Source organism: Acipenser ruthenus, chromosome 34 (genome assembly GCF_902713425.1).
Source record: "Acipenser ruthenus chromosome 34, fAciRut3.2 maternal haplotype, whole genome shotgun sequence".
Lineage (NCBI taxonomy): Eukaryota > Metazoa > Chordata > Actinopteri > Acipenseriformes > Acipenseridae > Acipenser > Acipenser ruthenus.
The window spans coordinates 5,943,885-5,960,601 of NC_081222.1; the positions used below are offsets into that span (position 1 = coordinate 5,943,885).

The 16,717-nt window shown below is 38.6% G+C and overlaps 1 protein-coding gene across 9 annotated transcripts in view; it reads right to left on the reverse strand.

Moving 5' to 3' along the window:
* Nucleotides 1-16,717, reverse strand: part of LOC117402130 (MHC class II regulatory factor RFX1-like) — a 159,970-nt gene that overhangs the window by 110,689 nt on the left and 32,564 nt on the right. For 6 of the 9 annotated variants that reach the window (XM_059007276.1, XM_059007277.1, XM_059007278.1 and 3 more), the window contains exons 3-6: nt 13,628-13,737; nt 12,585-12,680; nt 6,604-6,714; nt 5,013-5,108 (exon numbers count right to left, since the gene is read on the reverse strand). In XM_059007276.1, coding sequence (XP_058863259.1) covers nt 5,013-5,108; nt 6,604-6,714; nt 12,585-12,680; nt 13,628-13,737 — 413 coding nt within the window. The remainder of the gene's footprint in view (nt 1-5,012; nt 5,109-6,603; nt 6,715-12,584; nt 12,681-13,627; nt 13,738-16,717) is intronic. The other 3 variants (XM_059007273.1, XM_059007279.1, XM_059007280.1) reach the window with 3 other exon arrangements.

A 16,717-nucleotide genomic window follows, 5' to 3' on the forward strand; every position in this document is an offset into this window, starting at 1 on the left:
TGTTATTTTAATGGACAAAAAATTAGCTTTTCTTTCGAAAACAAGGACATTTCTAAGTGACCCCAAACTTTTGAACGGTAGTGTATATATAATGGCAAAAACTTCGTTAAAGTAACGTTAAGGTTTGTTTGCAAATGTCCAAAAGGTTAGGAAATTGCAAGTTAAGGTAGCCACGCAACCTTAACTCTGCACCCTTATGTGTATGTTTCCTGTCACACTTGACATCATCAATGACATGGGCGATGACATCACTAAGCACATGACAAATTCTCCCCTAAGACTGGCCATACGGAAGTCATTGTGATTGGTAAGATGTTCAGTAACTGCATTCCCACAATCTTTGCTGTCAAGCTCATTATTTCACCAGTGTTCTAAATAAAATCTATTAACTCAGAATACAGTAGAGCTAATTAATTAGTTGGGACCTTCCACAAGCCATATTTCTCCAAACTCCAGTCACTGCATTTTCTACACTATTATTATTCATTTTATTTTTGCACTGTTACCCATTCTTCTTTCAAACTTTACAGTTCAGTAAGAATTCTTGCTAACATAATCTTATGGCTGGAAGCCAATTATGACATTGACATTTTTAGGTACAATTGCAGATTTCTGCAGTTCAATGAAGTACATAAAGCAGAAGTGGATTGTAATGCGTGGATTTTATGCTTCCAAGAAACATAAAACACCGCTTTGTGTACCACAGTATACATGGAGCAGCAGTATACCATACAGTACTACAGAAGATTCCTTTTCTATTTCACTGGCGCCTTCTGAGTGAAATTTAATGGAGAGTGTTATCTTACATGTAAGGTTTCACATATTGCATGTCCCATCCATTTTCAGGTACTCCTTTCCAAACATCAAATACTCATCACTACATACCTCAACATGAATTACACATTTCTGAGTACATGCTAAGAAATAAATAATAAATCTGTTGTTGGTTAAAGCACATTTCGACAGCAAAGATAATGCAGTTTCTGAACATGTTACCAATCACAATGACTTCCGTATGGCCAGTCTTCGGTGCTTAGTGATGTCATTGCCCATGTCATTGATGATGTCATATGTGATGTCAAGTGTGACAGGAAACATACACATAAGGGTGCAGAGTTAAGGTTGCATGGCTACCTTAACTTGCAATTTCCTAACCTTTTGGACATTTGCAAACAAACCTTAACGTTACTTTGACAATGTTTTTGCCATTGAATTTCCATAATTTAGCAGAAGGCATCTTGGAAAATCAAACAACCAACAACAAGTATGTAAAGATTTTTTTTTAAAAGCCAGGTTTATTGAGGCAAAATCAAATGTTGTTTAGCCCCTGAGGCTAGAGGAGTGGGGAAAGCAAAGACTGTCCCTGGAGGCTGGAGAGGTGGGTACTGCAAGGACTGTACCTGAGGCTGGAGAGGTGGGGGTAGCAAAGACTGTACCTGAGGCTGGAGAGGTGGGGACAGCAATGGCTGCCTTGGAGGCTGAAGAGGTGGAAGCAGCAACGGCTGTACGTGAGGCTGGAGAGGAGAGGAAAGCAACAGCTGTACCTGAGGCTGGAGAGGTGGGGAAAGCAACGGCTGCCTTGGAGGCTGGAGAGGTGGGGACAGTAACATCTGTACCTGAGACTGCAGATGTGGTCGACAGCAACGGCTGTACCTGAGGCTGGAGAGGTGGGGACAGCAACGGCTGCCTTGGAGGCTGAAGAGGAGGAAGCAGCAACGGCTGTACCTGAGGCTGGAGAGGTCGGGACAGCAACGGCTGCCAGAGTGGCTTCAGCTATGGCGAAAGCAAGGACTTTACCTGAGGTTGGAGAGGTGGGGACAGCAATGGCTCTATCTGAGGCTGGAAAGGTGCGGAAAGCAAGGGCTGTACCTGAGGCTGAAGAGCTGGTGACATTATTTGAACAGTACTGCCAGGGAGCAGTTATTCTTCATGTTGTGTGGCTCTGTCCACTCTCTCTAGAAAGATCATGCAAGAATCCTGCAGGTTTTTAGGCAGACAGATGCGCTGTGTGCAATTTAAGGTCCTGATGCCATATTGGATTTGCAGTCGCTTCTTCTCTCTTCTATCTGTCAGGCACATCTTTCAAGTCTTATCAGTTCTTACCTGAATTAGATAGGAGATATTTGGATCAACCACCAAAGGGAAAAAGGTTTCTTAAATGTAATAAATAGAATTATGTATAGTGATATGGATATCTGAAAATGTATATAATAATCTGTGATATAAGAGTATTTATTAAAAATGAAATAACAATAACAGGTTACATGCAGTTCTAAATTGAATTGCCCAAAAGTTTACTCGAAATGTAATAAATAGAATTCTGTATAGTTGTACTTTACTGTACTGTCTTGACGAGTTGTACATATAAACAATTACAATACGACTATTACTACAGTTGTATTGTCACTGTATTAATAATATACTGTATTGTAATGTGTGTTTTTTTTTTTTTTTCTTAACCGGCTTTAGACTACTCGCTGCGAGTAGTATTAATTTATTTAGGTTCTCAATTCAGGCCGATTATCATCATTAGTCATGTCATATACTTTCTAAAAATATATATTGTTATTGACCCATTTCATTAACCAAAGTTAAATAACTTTTGTATTTTACTCGTGGATGTTCAACTGCTGTCTGATTCATCCTTATTTCAGGGCAATTCAAATAAATAGTTATCAAGAAGTTAAAAAAATATACCTCTAAAGTTGTACACATAAACAATTACAATACAAATATTACTACAGTTGTATTGTCACTGTATTAATAATATACTGTATTGTAATGTTTTTTTTTTTACTGGCTTTAGACAACTCGCTGCGAGTAGTATTAATTTATTTTCTTAATTCAGGCTGATTGATTATTGTCATCAGTCAAGTCTTATACTTTCTAAAAAAATATATTGTTATTTCACCCATTTCATTAACAAAAGTTAAATAACTTTTTTATTTTACTCGTGGATGTTCTACTGCTGTCTGATACATCCTTATTTCAGGGGTTTCTTAAATCAACACAAACGATTAATAGCTTTTACCCACCTGTCAGTAAATTACTTCGCGTTGTGAAGAAGGTCTCTTTCAAGATAAACATTCTGTAGCAGTTGAAGAACAACTTCGTGGACCAGCGCGCGCTGTTAATTTTAAAAATCTCAAACTTCCTTTGGCAGCGATATACAGTAAACAAATAGCAGAAAGTGTTTAATGTATGTGCTTAAATATGGAATATATAACATGCATACATATAATAGTATGCATTTGTATTTTATTCTATTTGGCAAAACATTATCTTCTCACTTTTTTTTTTTTTTTAGAACCTACGCTATACAAGATCATAACCATTTACAGTATTGTGTTTACAAGTATTGACAGACTTCTTTCTTGTTTCGTATCCAGCAGGCAGTATGTATTTATTTAATGTGAATCAATGTATTCCTCGATGAACAAGAGTTTTGTTCAAGCCGGGCCATGTAAAGCTGTCAGTCAGATCATTAGTTTAACAAAGCAAATTACAACTTTGATAGAAAAAAATAATCACAAACCCAATAACAACGATCTTCAATAAACAAAAAGTACAACTGGAGTTTAAAATAGGACACACGTATTTCCTAAATGAACAAATTATTATTAGTTTCCCCAGTACTGAAGGCACAAACACTAATCATTATCACTGATTACTAGTTTTATCCAGACAGAAACACAGATCTGACCCGTGTGTGCTGAACTATAGGCTATTCATTGTCTCCCTATTCAGTGAAATGGAACGGTCGAAAGCAACGCTGCCAAGCACTGACGTCAGACAAAAGTGACATCAGACTGTTATCTTTATGGTTCAATTTCAGTAAAACCAGGACCCCCCCCGGAAATATAAATACCCCGTTACAAGGAGGCTGTGTGGTCCAGTGGTTAAAGAAAAGAAAGGGCTTGTAACCAGGAGGTCCCCGGTTCAAATCCCACCTCAGCCACTGACTCATTGTGTGACCCTGAGCAAGTCACTTAACCTCCTTGTGCTCCATCTTTCAGGTGAGACGTAGTTGTAAGTGACTCTGCAGCTGATGCATAGTTCACACACCCTAGTCTCCTTAAGTCACCTTGGGTAAAGGCGTCTGCTAAATAAACAAATAATAATAATACACATCTACACTCCCAGGACTATGTGTATGCCAAGTGTGGTTCCTTAATTGGCAGTACTTTTTGAGATACAGGTGTATACAAAAGTCTTCATTTTTCAATTTTTTCTTTTTTTTTTTAAACCGCTGTTTTTATCGCCACTCTTTATCTCAAAAAGTATTTCACCAAATGCTACCCCGTTCACACGGTTTGTTGAGCCTGTCAATCCGACCACACACACCAATTTTCATGCATATCGATGGGGAACCTTCGTTCAAACCTTAACTATGTCTGCGCAGACATATATATATATATATATATATATATATTAGTGAGAGAGATTCATTTATAATTCACGCAACATGGTTGCTTTGCATCCAGTTCTACTTAAATGTCGTCATTACTGAACAGCCCTCTGGTGGCCTCACAGGCATTTTCCCCTTGCATATCGTCCCTCTGCGTACCCTCCAGTTTTCTTGATGCTCCCACAATGTTGCGTGAATTATAACTCGCCCTGTTGAGAAGTTTGAGAAGCGAGGTTTAAAAGAGAGGGACTCTGGTACAGAGACATGGTGGACTCTTGTGTTTCAGAAGTGTGTCAGAGAGTGAAGAAAGAATGTACAAATAGAGCAGAGAATGAGAGTGCTCACAGAGAGTACAGAGAGAGAGTGCTCACAGAGAATGCACACAGAGAAAGAGTGCACAGAGTGAGTGAGAGTGCACAGTGCGAGTGAGAGTGCACAGTGCGAGTGAGAGCGCTCAGAGTGAGTGAGAGCGCTCAGAAAGTGTGCAGTGAGAGAGTGCGATAGTGCTCAGAAAGAGTGGAGTGAGAATGCTCGGGAAGAGTGCAGTGAGAGAGTGACTCAGAGAGTGTACAGAGAGGGTGAAAGAGTGCACACAGAGGCGTACCTCCTGTGACACATGGGCCTGCTGCAGTCCCGGGACAGTGAGCTGCTGCACCTGAGCAGGCTTAGGGGTCGGCGCTGTGGACTGGACCACTGACCTCTGCAAAGGACAGGAGAACACATGGAGAGAGGAGACAGCAGGGACAGACAGACAGACAGACTGTGAGAGAGAATGCTTTTAAAATGTGTGTTGAATCATTGACAGTACAGACAACCCCTTTATTGTTTCATTAGTCAACAATTTGATTATGTCACATTTAGGCTGACCTGCTGAGTATATGTGTGTGTATGTATGTGTATCGCTGTCAGTGTCAATGTGTGTGTGGTGTGTGTGTTTATCAGTGCAGGGATGGAAATAAAACTCCAGCTTTTATTATTTGCTTGATTGGCCACAGTGTATAGGTAACAAGCATCTTATTCATTCCTATTAAAGCATCTTAGGAATGGATCAAACTGCTATGCAATGGGAGTCTTATTTCCATCCCTGCAGTGTCAGTTAAGGCCGCCACACACCAGACGCGATGCGATTTTTCATCTTGCGACAAGATACTTTCACAGTGACATGACCACACACATCTGAAGCGACAGAGATTATTATTATTATTGCGATGCGACAGATTTGAAAACAGACAGATCTATAAAACTAATAAAAGCTGCTATTGACAAAACTATGATCAAGACTGGTACATATTCAACAACATGATATGGAAATTATGAGTGCCAACTCTGATGTTATTTGAACATATATGGCAATAAATCATACATACCAGGCTCATCCAGTTCTTTCGAAATGGACCCATATATTATCTTTCATCTCTGTATCTTTATAATTGAGATGATCTTTGTCATAAAACTCTGGGTATTATTTTTTCCTCTGTCGTTTTGGATACTCCTTCACTCTGGTGGACACCATGCATTGAAGCTGTTCTGTAATTGCTCAATTCCCTATTTTTTTTTAACAATTATTTTTTATTCATTTTCCAATTTTATCCCAATTTTTCTCCCAATTAGTTATTCAACCTGGCTCACTGCCGCAACCCCCGAACTAACTCGGGAGAGACGAAGACGAGCACTCGCATCCTCTGAAACGAGTGCCGTCAGCCGTCCGCTTTTTTTCTCAAGCCCACCGTGCAGCCATATCAGAACTTAAGTGTGTCGGAGGGCCTCGCAGTTCTGAATTGCGTACAGGCCAGCCTGCCCGGGCAACGCTTGGCCAATTGTGCGCCGCCCCCTGGGAACACCTGTGCACAGTCAGCAGTGGCATAGCTTGGATTCGAACCGGAAATCTCCTAGCTATAGGGTGCATCCTGCACTCCGGACGGAGTGCCTTTACCGGATGCGCCACTCAGGAGACCCTTTCAATTCCGTGGTTGATTCAATCCTATTTATTTCATATCGCTCCAGTGTCGCCCCCCGCGTAGCCTGTAGTGTGAAAGATACTTATCAAAAGTATAGGTTCTATTCATTTTGTCCCATCTCTGCACATTTTCTCTTGTCATATCGCATCTGGTGTGTCACAGCCTTTACAGTGAGCGTCTCAATGTTAATATGCGTTTGTGTATCTGTGTGTTTGTTTACCAGGGGTGTCACTTTACCTCAGGAGGAGAGTGGACCTGCTGCTGCTGCTGCTGGACTCCATGGATAGACAGCGTGGACACCTGTCCACCCTTCCCAGTGGGAGACGAGGTCTGGACAATCAGACGCTGCTGTGGAGATGGACACACAGACACACACACACACACACACAAAGAGTGAGGGTCAGTCAGACTGTCCCTACACTACCACAGCAGACATACAGCAACACCCTTGCCAGCACCAAGTGCAATAACCCTGCAGGTCTGACAAAGAACTTCAGATCTATAGTGAAACAGGTGTGGACCCTGCGAGGGCAGAGATAAGAGGAGATGCTAGTAAATTAGCCCCTTGCATCATCCAGCCTTCCAAAATGTATGTGTTTTCATTTCAATTAAATTTTACACTGACACATACTTTTAGTAATTGATAAATATATATATTATATATTATATATATATATATATATATATATATATATATATATATATATATATATATATATATATATATATATATATATATATTTATTTAGTGCTGGGACGAAGATGGGATTTTCATGTTCGGATATTCGCTCATAATTTAAATATTTGTTTTTAAAAAAGTAATAAAAGCCAATATATTGCTCTGAACGCAGGCAGAGACAGCACAACAGTAGTTGCAGGGGGCGTGGCGTGGCTCCTGTGTGTGCCTTTATTTTACAGCAAGACCTTACAATATGTAACATGTTAAAATAGAAAAATATCCCAGGAGTAAAGAATAAGTTCTGTAGGACTTACTTTACCCCAGTGAATTAACTACAAAACAAAGGATGCCAAATAGCAGTTCAAGTTAAACGTTGTTTTGTTTATTCCCCAAATAAATAGTACAAAAAGTTGACAACGCATTTTATTTCTTTCTTTTTTCATTCCTTGCCATTTCCGTTCCTTCACAGTAAACAGTGGCCACCAGCACGTTTTCATGAAGTAATAACATAAGGTTTACTTGTGACTTTGTAGTTAAACAAGCAAATGAAAACTGAAATTTAACTTTAACACTTCAAATAAAACAAACGTGGAAATAGTGTTGTAAAGTGAAGGGGTGGAAAAATCAACGTTTTGGTTCTCGTTTATTACATTCCACATAACAGAAAGTTGCAAAATAATATATATTATATATTATTATATATTATATATTATATATATATATATATATATATATACAGTCGATATAAAAATCACTACACAACATTTTCAGGAAGTTGGGTATTGTTTAAGTGAGGCATTTCAGAATGACATGTTTGCTTTTTTTCTGGCTTGCTCTAAAGCAGCACAACGCGTTTTTGTCCCAGATGGCTTTCCATAGAGATAACTACGTGTGTGAACACATAGTCTGGTTTCTTTACTTTTTGCTGTCTAAAACTTTTAATAGAGGCTCAAGACCTGCTCTTTTTCATTTGCCATTTTTTGAAACTGTCGCACAAATTCTGGTGAGACGGTAAATAAGTGCAAGGTATTTTTGTCATTTGTAGCGAATACGAACATCTGATTTTTGTATCCGAATCAATGTCAAAAAATATTTGTTTGAAAATTAGGATATTTGTCCCAGCACTAATATACATATTATATATATATAAATATATATATATATATATATATATATATATATATATATATATATGTGTATGTGTGTGTGTATATATATATATATACTGTGTATATATATATATATATATATATATATATATATATATATATATACACACACACACAATTTTAGTCAAAAGTTTACATACCCCAATGGAAATTTTATAATTTCTAGAAATATCTCAAAAACAAAGAATTTTAGGAAAAATCTTTTGTGGATGAGGAAAAAAAGTTACAAGAAATAATTGTCTACAATTATTTATTTCAGCAATGTTTTTTCAAAACTCCAAAAATGCTAATTCAGAAGTATTCATATTATTATTATTATTATTATTAATTTCTTAGCAGACGCTCTTATCCAGGGCGACTTACAATTGTTACAAGATATCACATTATTTCACATTATACAGATATCACATTATTTTTACATACAATCACCCATTTATACAGTTGGGTTTTTACTGGAGCAATCTAGGTAAAGTACCTTGCTCAAGGGTACAACAGCAGTGTCCTCCACTGGGGATTGAACCCACAACCCTCCGGTCAAGAGTCCAGAGCCCTAACCACTACTCCACACTGCTGCCCATTTAATGCTATGATAGTAGTGTCTACAAGGTGCTAGAAATGTCAATATGATAATGCAGAACCTAATTCTAGAAAAGTCTAGAAAATTCTGTATTGTAGGTGAACATTCTTAGAGAGTATAAAAGGGTTAGGCACAGGATGATTGCTGTCATTACCAATAAGTCAATATGGGAAAAAGTAAAGAGCTATCTGAAGACCTTAGGCAGAAATCTGGAGAAGGATACAAGAAGATTTCCAAGAATTTGAGTATTTCAACTATTGTTTCTATTATCAAGCAGTACAAGACTCATGGTACTGTCACAACGCTCCATTGGTCTGGAAGAAAGAAGGTTATTTTACTAAGAACAAGTCGAAGAACTGTGAGGAAGGTTAATAACAATCCGAGATTGACTGCCAAAGATATTCAAAGTGAATTGGCTGCAAGTGGGACTGGGGTTTCCATTTCAACCACAGGTCGAGTATTGCATAGTAAAGGTCTCAATGGTCGCAGGCCAAGGAAAAAGCCACTATTAGGAAAACATCACAAGGACAATCGCTTTCATTTTGCAAAACGGCATTTGAATGATGGATATGAGTTCTGGTCAAAGGTTTTGTGGAGTGATGAAACAAAAATCGAGCTATTTGGTCACGCTGATAGTAGTTACATTTGGAAAAAGTCAGGTGAGGTGTACAAAAAAGAACACAGTACCTACTGTCAAGCATAATATCCTTCTATGGGGCTGTTTTTCCTCTAATGGCAAAGGAAATTTAGTTCCAATACATGGTAAAATGGATTCCATAGCATACCAAAAGATATTGGCCAATCATCTGAAACCCTCCGCTACAAAACTTGGTTTAAAGCACAACTGGATGTTCCAACACGACAACGATCCAAAGCACACATCAAAATCTACTTCAGAATGACACCCCACAGGGATGCCATTTAGTACTTGATTTATCCAAGGTGTCGAGTTAAACACGGGTGCACATGAGCCATGGCATTAACATGCATATGAGTAACAGAACTCACACGTTTACAGTATTACAGCATTTACAAGTTTATTTTTAGTTAAATGTCCTTATGAAAATGGTGGAACGATTGATTCAGTGAATAAATCAATTACAGTATACAGTACTGTACAAACTCGGTACAACTTGTACAGTTCAATTGAAATAAGAATTAATAAAATAACTACAGCGTTATTTTTACAAAAACAATCCAACCACAAACTGTTGACTATACTTTTAGGTATTAGCTTGTAATTTGACGGCTTAAATAGCAAAAGTTAACAAATATACATTATATAGAATTAACTCAGTGAACAAAAACAATAATAAACAACTTACAGTTTCACACAGAAATCAAACATTGTCGATTGTTTCGCATGCAAAAAGACATGGTTTGAAAGTTCTGCTGACAAGCTTGTTATCCTGAACAAACTGAGCTTTAAAGCCAATTGAACCAGAACTAATTTTTCGCTTCTTACTCATTATGAACTGACACTGTAACCATCTGCACTTGGTAGGAATGAATGAACGATCCGTTTCCAGCCAGAGGTCAGTTATGTGAAATGACAGTGTTGAGTTATCCACTAATCTTTAATAGTTTTATCTCTTCGGAACCGGTAATAAGTGTCAAGTTACTCGTAAAGCGTGGTGTCGAATTATCCACCAGTCGAGGTTGACTATATATATAAAAATGGGTAAATCAGGATATGTAAATTTCAGCATTACAAGAGGCAATCAAATTGCATGACAGTCGACAAAAGGCTTCTACTGTCCCTGCGTTTTAAAATTCAGAACACGAAAGCTACTTTTATTTACCTAAGGAGGAACAGGAACTTTACTAAAAAGACACATTTTTGGCACCGACAGCAATTTGTTGCTAACCGATTCAAAACTGATACAGTACCGTTTTGTAACCTCAAATTCAAATGGTTCATTCAATCTTTTCAAAAATGACTTGTCATTGTGAGAATAATCTACAGCTGCTGCTGCATTTTTACTGTATGTAGGGGTGCTTTGTTAATTTAGTTTGTCAGTTAGTTTATTATTATAGTTTATTAACATACGCTTGAATATTGCTTTTCTCTTATTCTGTTCATTCCATATGTTGTAATGGGCAGCAGTGTGGAGTAGTGGTTAGGACTCTGAACTCTTGACCGGAGGGTTGTGGGTTCAATCCCTGGTGGGTGACACTGCTGCTGTACCTTTGAGCAAGGTACTTTTACCTAGATTTCTCCAGTAAAAAAAAAAACACAACTGTATAAATGGGTAATTATATGTAAAAGTAATGTGTAAAAAATAATGTAATTGTATGTAAAAATAACGTGATATCTTGTAACAATTGTAAGTCGCCCTGGATAAGGGTGTCTGCTAAGAAATAAATAAATAATAAATTATTTTTCCATCCAGCTGGAGAAGGACTTGTTGTCCAAAATGTCCTGATAGAATAGATTTTTTATCAAATTAAAATTGTGCACCTACATTACCATTTTTTTTCTGATTTTGCACTTTTGGTACACAGCAGTTTTCCTTTTTCAAATATATATAGGGAACTTGAGGGAGGGTGGTTGTGTTTTAAGGGAGGGGGGGAGGTGGCCATTGGGGCCATGTGTGCTGCACACAAGGGGGGGGTGGGAGGATACGTGGCAGGGCAGAGCCTGCGTGCGGATATGTGGCAGGGCAGAGCCTGCGTGTGGATACGTGGCAGGGCAGAGCCTGCGTGTGGATACGTGGCAGGGCAGAGCCTGCGTGTGGATATGTGGCAGGGCAGAGCCTGCGTGTGGATATGTGGCAGGGCAGCGCCTGCGTGTGGATATGTGGCAGGGCAGCGCCCTGCTGGTGCTGTTATGATTATGATTGAAAAAAATAATGGTTTATTGTTATTGTTGTTGTATTTGTATAATTTAAAAAGAAATGTATTGTTTTGTGTTTATTTAGAAACGCAATGTTTTTGTTATAGTTTGATGTGGTTTGGCAAGGGTGATGTTTGGAGCTTTTCTCTGCCAGACTACATCCCGTGAGAATGCGTGGTCGGCAGGTAATGATTTATTGACAAATTGGCTGTCGACCACGCATATTAAAAATCCTGTGCAGAATGTGGCCATCTCCAAATGGATTAAATGATGGAGATGGTCACGCGTACAAAAACCTGCAGCGTTTGCTGACCATGGTGGGTTGAAGGGAGAAGGAGTGAGAGAGCAAAGGAGATAGAGAAAGAAAGAAAATAACAATTGCTACTCGTGCTGGAAGGACTAGCACGATACTTGTTTGTGGAGGGGTTTGTGTTAGGGATTTGTTCTGTTTAAACTTTTATTTTGGGCTCTGTGAGCTGTATTTTGTAAAAGTGTTTTTTTTCTGTTTAAATAATTTAATAAATACGTGCTCAGCGCTTCACCCGCTGTATTTGTGTCTGTCAACTTCCTGGTCTGGGGACCACCACTCGACCACCCTGTCACGCTCACCTTACTGCATTTCAAACTAAACTGTATATTTATTATCAGTTTCCTTTAAAAAGGGTATCCTTTATTTTCATATACTCAAAAATGTTTATGCGAACTCTACGGGGTTATGAGAAGTAACCCGGTAGAGCCTTGCCAAGACTTGCATACATAATAATGTGAAGCATAGACAAATAGGAAATATTTATTTTAGCTCATGAAGGACTTTTATGCTCGAAACGTCCTGAATACATCTTATATACGCTTCTACTTTGCACACAATTTTCTGTATCTATATACAAACTCCTTTGTCTGTTTGGTTAATACAGTGAGGTAACAGCGTTCAGCCCCAGTCTGCTGCCCCAGCCTTACCTGCTGCTGCTGCTGCTGCGGCGGCAAAGAAACCTGCTGGAGAGGAGAGGGGACAGCCTGGCCCTTCACAGAGATCCCCCCCTGAACCAGCAATCGCTAGGAGAGGAGAGAGGAGGTACACACTTTCAATTCATTATGTTGTGTTAATAACATGTCCAACAGACACACACACACACAAATCAACTATAGTAATGCAAAAAACTACTGCTAAAACTACCTTTGTTAATGAAAGTATTAACTCAAACATTATTCAGACTGGGCTTTGCATTGACTCTCATAATCATTTTTAAACAACACATTTTGTGACTAAGTACAATATAAAATACCAGGTCAAAATGAACATTAATTTCACATTTAAACATAACACATTTTTATTTATATTTTTTCCCATTTCCTGAATGAGCCACTGTACAAAAATCTACTCAAAATCCTTTTGAAGTTTTGAACTCCTGGTGTGTAGATCTAAGATTATAAAGATTATAAAAGTGCACACAAAGTGACCTGCACAAAGAAATCTGAAAAACTAGGGCTAGTCTAAATACATTTTGCATGCACATGTGACCTATCACTTTGATCCAGCTCTTCTGGGCTGCTAATGTACACGGTCCTTCCCTCACTCAGTATATTATTAGCCAGAACTGTGACCTTGCACGGTTACCTGACCTACTTACAGGGCGCTGTCTCAAATGAAAGCAGTGCCTCTGTGCGTCTCTCCCTCCCTGATTAAACCTGGCCTTGGTAACCACTGCTGACTTCCTGCCTTCCTGGGGGCAGGCTTACAGTTAAAAAAAAGAGAGACTGCATTGTCTGAGCAGTATTTGAAACAGAGTGGTTTCTTTAATTCACTAGCAAGGAGTTCAATCTGTTTGTAGAGACCCAGAGGGTTACAAACTCACGCTAGACCTTCTGCACCCAGTCCTGGGTTTCAGAACTCCCCTCAATGAAGTTTGTTATTGAAAGGATCAGGAGCCAGGGGTTTGAGCAGGGTTACAAACTCACACAGTCCTGGGTTTTACAAGACAACAAGGCATCCGTTTCCTTACCTGCTGGGAGGCCTGGACCTGCTGCACCACCTGAGTGGGAACGGCAGTCTGAACCACTGTGGGGGGGGAGCTGGAGTCCGACACTGTTTCACTGGGCCTCAGGGTACTCTCTTAGAGAGGAGGGGGAGAGTGGAGGAGTGATGGGGAGAAGGGGTACGAAAGAGAGGAGAGAGAGATGATTAGGACTGTGACCTTATCTTTTTTCTGACATCTGTGCTGAGCTCACAATCATTATTATTATTACATTACGTTTATTGTCATTATTTTATTTAATTTCCTTCCGCTTTGTGAACTTTACAATGACAGAACTGCCTTGAGCACAAGGACAACACACAGCTGCACACACCCTGAACCGTGAGCAACAAATCCTCAGGTCCCCTGTAATTTTGCACGGTAAAGTTGTTCCATGCTCATACTGTGCATTTACCACAGTTTACCCTGGTTTGCAATGTTTTTTAATATGCTTTACTAAAAGTAAGTAAAATAGCTGCAAAATCTTTTTTAGAACAATGTTTTTGTGATAGAAATGTACTTTGGGATCATTAGAATGTGTGAATAATTAATTTATTTTTACCATAGCTATAGTTGCTGTTTATTACTGTCCCATATATGGAACGCTATGCACCACTAGCTCCAAGCATGGTTTTATCACTCACTGCGTAATGCATATCAATGGCAATAGTAAATAAAGCGGTTAGTAAGTAGTACTCAAATTGACTAAAGGATATCACCTGCATGTTCCTTAGCTTTTAGAAGACATTAAAACATGTATGTCACCCATTGTTCTTTCAATTGATTTAATTCTACTATTCAACACTTGAATACTGTGGGTTATTTTTACTGATTGAACACGTTGTTTGCTCTGGAGGAAGATTATTTATTCTCCTCAGCCAATATTTACTTGGAATTACCAGAAGATGGAGAAGTTTCAGATACTAACAGTGGCCCTGAAGATGCACATGAGGGCACAGGGGGACTGACTATAGATCATTTGAGTGGTATTCAACTGAGAGCAGGATATTATTATTATTATTATTTATTTCTTAGCAGACGCCCTTATCCAGGGCGACTTACAATTGTTACAAGATATCACATTATTTTTACATACAATTACCCATTTATACGGTTGGGTTTTTACTGGAGCAATCTAGGTAAAGTATCTTGCTCAAGGGTACAGCAGCAGTGTCCTCCACCAGGGATTGAACCCACGACCCTCCGGTCAAGAGTCCAGAGCCCTAACCACTACTCCACACTGCTGGATATGTAGCAACCATAGCACATTGAATCCTCTCAATGTAGTTAATTGTTTCACAATGTTATTTATTTGAACAAAGTTATTACTATTATTTGTTTATTTAGCAGGAATCCAGGACAATTAATATGCATCAGCAATTACTACTATTTATTATTATTATTTATTATTTGTTTATTTAGCAGACGCCTTTATCCAAGGCGACTTACAGAGACTAGGGTGTGTGAACTATGCATCAGCTGCAGAGTCACTTACAATTACGTCTCACCCAAAAGACGGAGCACAAGGAGGTTAAGTGACTTGCTCAGGGTCACACAATGAGTCAGTGGCTGAGGTGGGATTTGAACCGGGGACCTCCTGGTTACAAGCCCTTTTCTTTAACCTCTGGACCACACAGCCTCCTTGGACCACACAGCCTCCTTACTATTTCATCAGCGTGTCCTGTCTGCTTATTTCAAGTAGTTTTACACCCATTTAGGATAACTTCCAACACTGCCTGCCTACTTTCAGGTTAAGTGACCATTTGAAGTCTACTTTACTATATCAAACTCTAAAAAGGTAGGTAATCGATTAATCTAGATTATCACCATACGAATTCCACTGCAATTAAGTTATGTTATGTAATTTCAAAGTTACGTCCAGTCCATGTTCAGGTCATGTGACTGACAGAAAAAAAAGACAGACACCACATTTGGACTCCTTGACCTAAAAACAATATATATAACAGTTCATTGATTCGTCCTTGCACCAGAAACGTTTTTAAAAGCAAAATTAAATTAAACAGCTATTTATTAGAAATAGAGTGCCATTGAAGGTTTCTATGAAGAAAACCATGCTTGTATATATATGGGACAGAGCTTTACAATGAGATTTCTGGGAAAGGGAGAGTTATTTTTCAATAAATCTTTTTGCTTGCTTCTTAACTCATCTAATGGAAGTCTTATACAAAAAATAATAAAAAAACAAAAAGGTCATGCATAAATGGGTTAAACTCTATTATTATTATTATTAGCATTAGTATTATTATTAGCATTATTACCATTACTATTATTCTTCCATGACTGCTACTCTTTAAAACCCCATTATTGTTATTATTATTAGTACCCCAAGACTAGGACTGTTTTAAACTCTATTTAATCAGTAGTCGTAGTATTAGGCCATTCTACAATACCAGGTTGAACAGGCACTGATCAATTGACCAAATCTGCCCTTTACTTCAAATACAAAAATACACTGAAAAGAGACTTGTACGCACTGTTAGAGGTTTCGGTTTATTTATTTATTAATTTATTCATTAATTTATTTATAATGACTAGATTTTTTTTTTTTTTAATGTTTTAAGGTTTAATGTTTCCGCACAGTATCAAACCCAGCAGCAGTGTACTCACGGTATCCCTCGGAGTTACAGAACCAGTTGTGGTAGTACATCGCTGGGAGCTGGGCGCTGAGAGAGCGAGTGGGGAGCTGGGCATGGCGGGCAGCGAGTTTATATACACACACACACACACACACACACACACACACACACACACAGGCACCGCTAGCCTTGGAGGACTAATCCCCAGCGCTGTCACACAGCCCTCCTTCTTATAAACATGGCTATCGGATCAGGAGGGGAAAAAACAAAACAAAAAAATATATTAAAAAAATAAAATAAAATAGGAACACACACAAGGGCAGTCCACGAATAAAAGGTAGAAGCTGGCACTAATATTCAGGGAAATAAAAGACACTGAGGAAGACTTGTGGTCGAAACGTTTGCTGTTGAATTTATTCAAGAGAAACACAGAGCCATGTTCTTTGCAGTGATGGAACATATATACAGTCAGCACTCAGAT